This window comes from Symphodus melops (genome assembly GCF_947650265.1).
Source record: "Symphodus melops genome assembly, chromosome: 22".
Taxonomy (NCBI): domain Eukaryota; kingdom Metazoa; phylum Chordata; class Actinopteri; order Labriformes; family Labridae; genus Symphodus; species Symphodus melops.
The window spans coordinates 9,572,435-9,582,856 of NC_136712.1; the positions used below are offsets into that span (position 1 = coordinate 9,572,435).

Consider the following 10,422-nt stretch of genomic DNA (forward strand, 5'->3'; position numbering starts at 1 on the left):
CAGCCGGCCGCCGAGGGGAACGCTCAGCAAGCAAATCCCTCAATGTCATGAATCGTTGCATTTTTCCCCTCCTTCACTGTTTCCCGTTTTTTTCCTTTAGCGCACAGTCCTAATATTTGCCGGCTAATGCTAGTGTTTTCACAGAGCAGAGTCTGTATTTGCTCAGCGACTGTAGCAGCCAGCCATCTTAAATGAGCCTGGTGGATCGTCTGCCATCGTGTCTTCCTTTCCCATTCCACTTCATTGATTTTCTCTTCTGTTTTCCATTTAATCAAACTCCCATGTGTTTGCATTCTCTCCGTACATTCCTCATACAACACCAAACAACCACCACAGGTTTTATCACACAAGTTTAATTTTTTTTTACATTTGTCAGCTACAGCTCCAGTCAGGCACATCAAGGAATTAAAAAAAAAAAAGCCATGTGACTTGTTGGAGACATCAAAGTGAAACAGAAACTTTAAGGCATGGGATGACTCCAGTTAGAGAGGCGTAAAAAGCAGAAGAGGAAATGGAGAGCTTTTTACACTACAAGTAACTTTTTTCAAAACATACCCATTCAATTTGAAGCAATGCATTTGTGTTGGACAATTACTTCCAGGATGTTGCACAACGTTTTCTTTTTTGTTCAGTCCAGTAATAAAAAAAAAACGTAAAAACAGTTCTGATTCCACAATAAAGATCCCACAGCAAGAGCGGCAGGTTGGCCTCTTTCGAAGGACATCCTGAAACAAGAAGGTCACCGAGTTCAGCCCAACAACAGTCATTTTGTCAATATTGTCAAATGGCCTTTGGAAGACACCAAGCCCCTCATCGCCCACAGTGTAGTTAAGACAGTGAGCTAAATCCTTAAAATATAAATAAAAGGCAAGACAAGGATGTATAATGACATATATTGCAAGAAATTTGAATTTATGCAAAAGACAAACCCTTATCCATGTTAAGGCACTATGTGAATTCAAGATGATCAAAAAACCTTTCCAAAGTATAAAAAAAAATAAAAAATAAATCAATGCTGTAATGACAGTGTTCAAAAAAAGTAATCGCACACAGGCCAAAAATACCATAAACCTATACAAATAGTCATTTTATGCCTTTTTCTTGGTCCTATACAACAGCCACTTAATGCACCCAATATGTTCTTAATTAACTGAATTATGATAGCTCCATCCCAGAAAATCAAAACACACGTTTATATATTTCCCTTCCTAGGCCACGTTTTACTAATGGGGTTCATTCTGGTCATGAATATTGGAAACTTGTATGGATATCTATAAACACTTTGCACCTCATTGTGAATAAACAAAGTTCCAACATCAAAATGTTCCATCCTTAGGAGTTCACGAGTTTGATGCCCAGCCCGGTGTCCAGTACAGCTGGTGGGAACCAAGCTAGCTTACACCTCCTGAAGCAGCGCAGGCACACGCTGCACACCCAGAACAGGTTAAGGCCACAGCACCAGTTGGAGAGGTGCACCATGGGATACGTAGCTTTGGGAAAGTTGGTCTTCCAATGGTTGGCCACATCACTCCCCGTGGGCAGGTGAAGCGTGTAGTCGCTCCAGCGTTTGGACACGCCGTAGACTGCCGTGACTGTCCTTCCCTTTTCCGACCACTGGTTGTCGCTTTCTGGGTTGCAGTTGAACTCAACCCATTCGTGGGTGAAGTCCCCGAGGTAGGGGAGGTCTCCGGCCTCCGGGTCCACCCGGGTTACGGACAGCTCAGCCCCCTGCACGGCTATGTAGACGCCCTCCACTTTGCGCACCTCCCTCACCCAGGGGAGGGAATTCTCGGTGTCCAGGACAAGGATGAGACGGGAAAAGTGGCCGGCGTTCTTCTCCTTCCAGAGCTCCAGCAGCTGGGCCAGGTGGAGGCGCTCCCCGCCTGGACAAATGAGTGACAGAAAAGGTTTAGAGGCAGACAAGTGAAAAAGAGGAAAAGGAAGGGACAGAATAAAACTCTGGATTTAAGCGCATTTGTCTTGTAATATTCTGACATTACTAAATCACTGCACCAAACTCAGAGATATTTAGCAGCGTTCATGGAGCCACTTTCTGGACTGTGTTGCATTCAAGGACATTTCGACACTGAAGATAGACTCAGTGGCTTTCAAAGGGATCAAACTTGTCCTCTTTTTAATGCTGAGCTGTCTGTCTGGCTGCTGTCATGGGATGGAAGATCACGGCTATGAAGCTGAGAGCTGATGCACCTCTCCAAAGCTTAAAATCATCATCCATGGTTGTATGGTGCAACAAAGTGTGCATGCATGGGTGACAAAGTAATTTGCAGACATGTTTCCACTGTGATCCGAAGAGTAAAAACAATGTTCAAAAACAGTCTTTTTATACCTGTAGAAATAAGAGTGAAAATGTGACTAAAAATCAGGGTTTTTCCCATTTTTGCAAGTACAAACTATGTACGATTTCCTCGTGAACACTGGCTGTAAAGGTCGCTTCAGGATGATGAGAGCAGGAAGTGATTATCTTTTCAACTCAGATTTGGTTTTCCTTGTTTGCAGCAGCGAGCGGAGATAATGTGTCGAGTGCTCTGTGAACAGTCGAGCCCGGAACCGACGGCGTTAACCTGCCGTGATGAGGGAATGCGACTGTCACAGCAGAGCCCGTCCCGCAAACTTCAACACAATCTTCTCTACTGGAACCAAAACTTCCTCGCTCGGGAGTCCTTCACAGCAATTTTCGACTCCTTTGGCTTACCAGGCTCGTCTGTGCAAATTGCACTCTTATTGGCTGAGAGGAGGAGGGAAATGAAAGGAATGGAAATCAAGAGTGGAGAGCAAATCCGGTTTGCAAGGAGAAAACCGTTTCGACCTAATGCGACCCGACAACGTGCTGCTTTTTGTGCTCGGTGTGCTGTGGCCGTTTGTTGAGATAAAACTGATGTCTACCTCGCTGATACCTAACTTTGCCATTTTAAGATGGAGATGGAAGAAGACAGATATCGTCTTGATGTTCACACAGTTTTTTTTTTTTTTTTTTAGTTTTTTTTTTTCTGGAGGCAACAGTGTGTCTGTTAGCGTCACCTTGTCAGCTCATCCTAAAGGAAAAACTCTGCAGTGGGGGAAAAAAAAACCCACTGACTCTGATACAAAAATAGATTATTTTTGTTTTGCTTGGAAGTTAAAGAGCTGGTCAGGTTTCTGTTCACCGTTTGTTCATGTCAGTGTTGTATATGAAGCACACTGGGGTTTACTAACATGGTTACAAGATGGTGACATCTCTGAGGGTCTGGTGAAATAAGAATAAAGGCAGCATATTCATGAATGAGGGCGATGGCAGGATCATTTACTGGAGAAATAAAAAAAATAATTCTAAGTATATCTCACCAGCCAGAGCCCACGCCCCAGTGCCTTTGTGTGTGTGCCCACTGTAGAAAATCAGGTAGGTGTCATGACGGGGCCCGTCTTCTGTTCGCAGCTCCAGGAAGTGGCGCAGCTTTGCCAGCACAGCCTCCAGCGTCACGCCGCTTGTGGAGTAGTCGCAGCCGAAGGTCTGGATCATGTGGTGCGAGAACAGGCGCTGCACGTTGTTCAGCATCCCCGTCGAGCGTAGGTTGAGCTGCTGCACGTGCTCAGCTGGTAGGAGTGTGGGCTGGCCGTCAGGGCTGGACGCAAGAGAGAGAGAGAGGGAGAGAGAGAGAGAGAGACAGAGAGAGAAATAAGACGATGTGAGAGGAAAAAATAAATAAAATAAACTGTTCTGTTGGAATCTTCAAGTTAAGGTGGCTTGTCAGAGGCGGGGCGGGGGGGATAGGAAAGAGATGAATGAGTGAGGAGTTGATGGTTTGACACTTGGGGATGGAGTAGCTGTCTGCATCAGCGGGGAGACAGAGAGCAGAGGATGAGAGGAGATGGGGAGAAGGATATGGGAAGCAGTAGGAGTGGTGGATCACTGCTGACGGAAATGACATTAGCCTCAAGGGGTGTAAAGGGAGGCAGGAGAATGAAAGGAGGGTAAGAAAATGCAGAGGAGGAGGAGGAGGGGGGGGGGGTGTTACGATGAGGAGACTGAAGCAGATGTGAGTGAGAAGGGAGGTTAAAGATAGCTGAGGGCAAAGAGATTTAAAAAAAAAAATGTGTGTATTGATGTATGTGGCATAAAGCCCAGCCTGATAATAACGACATGATAACACAGTGAAGGCTTGAAGCTACCCACACACTTTGGACCTGGGCTTTTTTTTTTTTTTCTTCAATTCTTCACAGAATTCTTTTATTGGAGCAGACTTCATATTTTGAGTCCAAAAACTAAAACAAGAAATTGTTGAAGAAACAGTCTTAGATAAAGATTTACTACTCTCTGACATCCTGCAACCTTTGCGAGACTCAACAGATCTGATCTTTTCCCTGTGAACAATGTTGTGAAATCTTGTAGTTTGAGATTCACGTCACGTCTTCTGTCAAAATCCCGCCCTGATCACCAAAGTGCTCTCCGAGCTCGGGCCGTCTCCTTTTCTTCTTTAACAAATCTGTCCTCGGCTGTTTCCCACCTTCGAACCTCTCCTTGTGTTTCCCTCCTGATATCTCACCCACCCTGTTTCACCTCATGCACCCTTTCCTCTACTCAAACCAAAATCGCTCTAATCTCCCTGTGGGGGGGGATTCTTGTCATTGTAAAAAAAAAAAAAAAAAAAAGCGATCTGCAGCCATTAAACAGCCGATTATACACCGCTGCATTCTCGTCATGCTGTCAGTCCTCTCTCTGGACTGTGCACGTACAGCCTCGCATGCAGAAACATCAACAGCAGCTCCAAATCGGAACATGAGCTTGCATTCAAAAACTCCTCTGGAGGTTTCAACTCCAAGAGAGCTGGAGTCCCCTCTGAATGCTTAAACTGACTGTTACCTTAAAAGTTAAATATTAAGAAAAGGGGCATATAGTCACCAGTCTGAAATCTTCAAAAAAAGCCAGATTTCTGAACCTCTAAGGGTCTCCAGAAGATGGGGAGAGGGGGAAGAAAGTACAACTCGCGGGGAAAACGCGTCGGCATCTGTAAAACTATCTGCTATATTTCGCTTTTAAAAAACAAGGCTTGGGAAAAGGCAACAGTTGGAGATTATGGCTAACTGCTCCAGCTGAACATTTTAGTATGCTGCAGAGGGAGCAAAGGAATAATCCCTTAAAGGCTCACACATTAGCAGCATGTTTATGCATGGTTATTGGCCTATTTATCCAGTTGGTTTTGTGTTAACTGAGGAGGGAGTTAGAATGATCATCTTTACCGGCGCCTGGGATGCAGAGTCAGTCCAGGATGTTTATGTGTGTGCATGAGGAGCTTTCTTTTTTTTTTTTTTAAATCCTGTGTACTTTGTAATTAGATGAATGTTTAATGATGTCACACACAGCCATGATTAACTGGCAGATAAACAGCAGCGACGACAGAAGGAATGCAAACACTTCTATATGATCTAAATCAGTGCTTTGGTGAAACGACACTCGTGCTGAAACGATGAATAGAGAAAGTGATTAGTCCTCAGGACATGACTCAGCACTTTTTAGATGATTGAGTAAATTGAGTAAAGTTCTTCTCGTCATATTTTGAGTCTTGGCCTTATATTTGAGAATTTGTTATGTCACAATGAATTACACAGTATATGTGTTAGGTTGCTCGTTGTTCAGGACGACAGACAAAATGTGACCAGAGTATTCCCTCATCTTCCGACCGGTCAGTGTGCGTTTTTTTCTTTTCTTCCTTCTTCTTTTTCTCGTACCTGCAGTAAGCTGTCGGTATAACCAGGGCGTATCCAACGCAGGTTCCCCCCAGGCAGCCGCCCAGCTCGTGGAACAAGCCGTGTGTCAGAGACTCCAGAGGCAGCACCACCAGCAGAGCGCTGAGGAAGAGACCGTTGGAGGGCTGTAAAAAAAAAAAAAGTGGGAAAAAAACATGTTGGACACAGTGTGTACTTTACTGTGTAATAACCTGGATGTTTATGGAGACTTAAGTTTATTGAAAATGTGATTACAACATAATACGCATTTGAATTCTTAAAAAGTCCATTATTGCATGAAAACAACGTAGTGACACAATATAATACACATCTGGTGCTGCGGGGCAAAGGAAGGCTTTCAGTGCAACAATGTTGAGTCACTGTGTGCAATGCAATTTAAGCATCCTTAAAAAAAAAACCACTCTGATTTCATAACATAGCTTTGTATCTTTGAAGGATAATCAATACCTGCATGGTTTAGTGCAACCACACTTAAGCTTGCAGAAAGTATTGAACTGCCCAGGGCATGGCCGAGTTGAAAAAATGCACTACACTCAAGTTATTGAACTTTTATGATGTTGTCGACCCCTTGTACAGACGCAATTATTTTCTCAAGGGGCTGAATGTACCTTAGTGTTAAAAAGTAAAAGGAGTCAGAAGGCAGTATGTGGAGGAGGATGTTACAAGAGAACGGGTTTGTGGTAGTACAACTGGAGCTGCGGAAGAATGTGGAAGGGAAGGCAAAAAAGGAGACACCAGAAGCTGCTCTGATTTACATTTAGTGGAATTGATCACCACATGTGACGTATGGGACCCCAAAGCCCTGCATCAGACGACTCACCTCCATCCATCCATACATCCATATCAATGGGAGGTATGTTTGAGGTTTGCCTGTGACTTCTAACAGAGTTGAGTAAACACCTCTCTTCATTCTTTCTGATTCATAATGGCTGTATTCAATGGTGCAGATTGCACCTGAACAAAGAACGTGATGTCGTGTTTGTGCATGAGAGAGATGTGGATTCGTGTGACTGACGCTGTGTAATTGAGAGGTGACAAAAAATAAATAAATAAATAAAAAAATAATCACATAAACAAAGCGAACTCCCTCGTACTTCACAGCAACAGCTCCCGCTGCACACTCCAATTCTGGCATCAACAAAATGTGCAGATCTCAAATTAGGACCCGAGCCCATGAGACTCTTACGAGGTAAACGTCTAATAAGGCTAAATAAGTTATTGCTGCTCTTCATGCAAGCAGATAGGGATATTAAAGAGCTAATTAAATTGGTTTCGCATGAGAGAAGAAGAATCTCAGCTTGGGGAGCAACTACAAATCATCACAAGCGTCACTGTTCAGAGTTTACTGAGGGGTTTGTCGTACAGATTCAAAGTGTGAGAGCTTTAAAGGAACCGTTACAGCGAATCAACAAAGTTTACTGTGACAGTGTGAACTCCTGATATGTCATGACTTCATAAAATGCATTCTTTGGCACCTACCTGCCAGGACACAGCGCCCAGTACGAGCGTTGACAGCATACTAAAGAACACCAGGCGCTCTGAAATCAGACAGAAGTGTCGGATGCCCCTCGAGGCCATGACTTGGTTGAGACTCCTGCCACCGGACCGCTGAGCCCGCCAGGCCTTCTGACATTCAGTCAGCTTGGTGTGGAAGCCCCATATTGTGATCACCAGAATAACGTGGCAGATGGACCAGAAGAGGCCAAACAAGCAGAAGCCTGGGATCACCAGATACCACAGCTCCAAGTGGCCAAGCTATGTAAAGGCAAGAGAAAAGAGTCAGTAATGATAACCTTTCAACATGTCACTAAACACTTACTGCAAGAAATCATTCACTTTTAAAATCTCACGAGAAGCCCTGAAGACTAGCATGATGGAATCGGCCATTTTTTCCACATTTTCATAAAAAGCAGAATGTACCTTTAAGGCAGCCAAGACGAAGAAAATCAGCTCCATCAGACAGAGAGGCAGCAGGGACAGCCTCCTCCACACGTTCCCCATGGAGAGCACGGGTACCCAGCGCTCACTGGGCCCGAGCCCACTGAAGTACAGATCCAACATGGGCTCGCACAGCAGCCTGCCCATGTAGCACCCCAACGCGTAAGGGTTCGCGGTGATTCCGAGGGCCTGAAAAAACACCAGGGATGTAACCAAGGCAAAACTGACCAGGTTTGGTAACGCCAGGAGGGATTTCATCCTCAGGTCCACAATGAGAGCCCCGAGAGCCACTACCAAGCCGATTATGGCCGCGGATTTTTCAAGGAGCATGGTAGTGCTGGCGATGCCAAATCCGAGGAGCTCCAGCAGCTCGGCCGATGTAAGCAAGGTGGGTTTGTAGCGGACGGAGCTGCATATTCGCTCAGTAAAAGCCCATACTGCTTTCATGATGACACTGGCGAGGAGGAGATAATTGGTGACCACTTCTTTGATGTTTAAATCCAGGGCAGGGCTGTTTAGGAAGCAGAGGAGGCCGATCAAAAAGCCAAACCACAAAAGGAACAAGCTGTGACTGGCTTTCTCCATGGCAAAGTAGTAATGGAGGATGCTGGCGATCCCCAGGACAAAGAGGCCCAGAATGAAGATGACCAGGATCATGGGCTCCTCCGTCACCTCCCAGCGTACGTACATGCCGACGCAGACCGCGACAAGGAGGTTGACGCTGGACAGATAACCCAGGCAACGTACGGACGTAAACACGTCCACTTCCTTGGGTCCATCGACCGTCAGCCCTTCCTCCTCCTCGTCCTGAGCCATGGCTGACTTGAATATGATGTGTTCAAATGTCGTCGAAGGCCTTTTTCAGTCACTTTTCTGAGGTCATCTTTGGTAGCGAGTTTGGAAACTGAGGACTCGGCCTCCTGATGATACTCTCCAAAATCAACCCCTGTGAAACATCCAAAAAGAAGAAGTCTTAGGCAAAGTTAGTAATTCATGTAAGAGTCCAATACTTAATAGCAGTTAATGTATAGAAACGTCTCAGTAAGGTCTCGTGAGGTAACGCCTGAGTTTCTGCTTGTGAAGTTACTGTAAATGTAGAAGTCTTAACCTGAATAAATAATAAGAAGAAATGAATGAGATAAAGTATAATGTAACCTTAATAAGCTTAACACCGTATGATTTATATACATGTATCAACACCATAACAGTTGAAAAGAGAGTATCTTATTTGTCGGAAACATAACAAGCTACTTTGGTATGTGACGATGTGGCACTACACCCGGAAAGTTTGCAGAGCCTCTGCTCACTTCACGTTTCACTGCCGACTCAGACACTGACAAACAACAAGTAAATACCTCTAGCACAACTTCAAAAGAGAGTGATAAAAAAAAAACCCCACTAGAAGCATTTTTAACATTAAAACGTTGCTTACATGTTGTTTGTTTGGATGACAGCAGAGGCTTCCGGATATCGAAGTACAGGATCCTGCGAGGCTCAAAAAGCGTAAACTTCGCTTTTAAGGCACATTTATTACGTTTAAGAATCACCAGTAACGTAAAGTGACCTGAAAAGAGCAGTACATCAACAACAACAAAAAAAAAGCGTGTGCCGGTGAAATATAATCTATTTAGTAGATGTTGTGTTACCACAGTTCTGCACACAGGGGATCTTATGTCTTTTTTTACAGAGCACTTTACGTCTTGGCATTGCAAGAAAAGATCAGGGGAAATATAACAATAAGTTGGATTTGGCGAACAAAACAAAGCTTACACCTGAAGGAAATCCAGGAAATATCAAAGTCAAAATTAACGTTTTCTTCCCCCCCCACTGACATAACAGGGAATTTAAGATAGAGCAATATGGATTAAACATCGTCATGTGGCACATTTTTGGGTTACATTACAGATATTATCATGCGTACAGTCCTGAACTTTTTGGAAATCAAAACTAGAGCATGTGCAGATGGTATGCCTAACCATTCCTTTGCATGCCCAAAGTCTAAAGTTGTGTTGTCTGCCAACGGGCAGATCCTTTACCGAAAGTCATCCCCCAACCTGTCTCTTCCTGGATAACCTCCCAACACACCCTGTCCTATCTTAATAAAGGCAGAAAAAAACGTCTTAAATTATAAGAAAAAAGAGGACAAATCAGTTCTACAGTTTTACAAAAACGGTTTCATAACATAAACACATGGATGAATCAGATTCACTCGAAACGTATTTGTAAATTGCACACAATAATACAATTCCTGTTGCTTACTTTTGAATATTTATGACGATTCAACCCCATTAAAAACCCTTTCACTTGCTCCAATCCTCCACCTCCCACCACAGCAGTCCGCATCATGTGCTTTGTAGACCAAGATAAACCCATTGGCCTCCAGGATAAGAAGCCTATTTACTGCATTACTGCAGAGAAGCCTGTTAAAAGGTTTATTTAGGATTTTCTACTGATGCAATGTGATAAATGTAACGATCAGGGGAACATCAAGAAGCAGGCTTACTCAATACCCCCAGGACTAACCAAAGAAGCCCAGTGTATGCATGTGTGTGCATTTTTTATTCCAGTGTTTTCTTCTGTTTGCTGCTTTGATCAGATGTTGACATAAAGCACAACTGGGACCACACAGAGAGTTAGCCCCCTCCACTGCTGATGCACACAGCCCTCTTTTCATTCAATGTTTATGGCTGAGAGAAGGATGTACACATAAATCTATACTGATATATTGTCCTATAAATTGCA

The 10,422-nt window shown here is 44.0% G+C and overlaps 1 protein-coding gene across 1 annotated transcript; it reads right to left on the bottom strand.

Annotated features, from left to right (window-relative positions):
- Positions 1-403: 403 nt before the first annotated feature.
- tmem168a (transmembrane protein 168a) lies at positions 404-9,197 on the bottom strand. Its single transcript, XM_079334937.1, has 6 exons — positions 9,113-9,197; positions 7,663-8,626; positions 7,222-7,497; positions 5,725-5,867; positions 3,343-3,620; positions 404-1,883 (listed from the first exon to the last, which is right to left on the bottom strand). The coding sequence occupies exons 2-6, from the start codon at positions 8,494-8,496 to the stop codon at positions 1,333-1,335; spliced, it is 2,082 nt and encodes a 693-aa protein (XP_079191063.1). The 5' UTR covers positions 8,497-8,626; positions 9,113-9,197; the 3' UTR covers positions 404-1,332.
- Between the last annotated feature and the right edge of the window lie 1,225 nt (positions 9,198-10,422).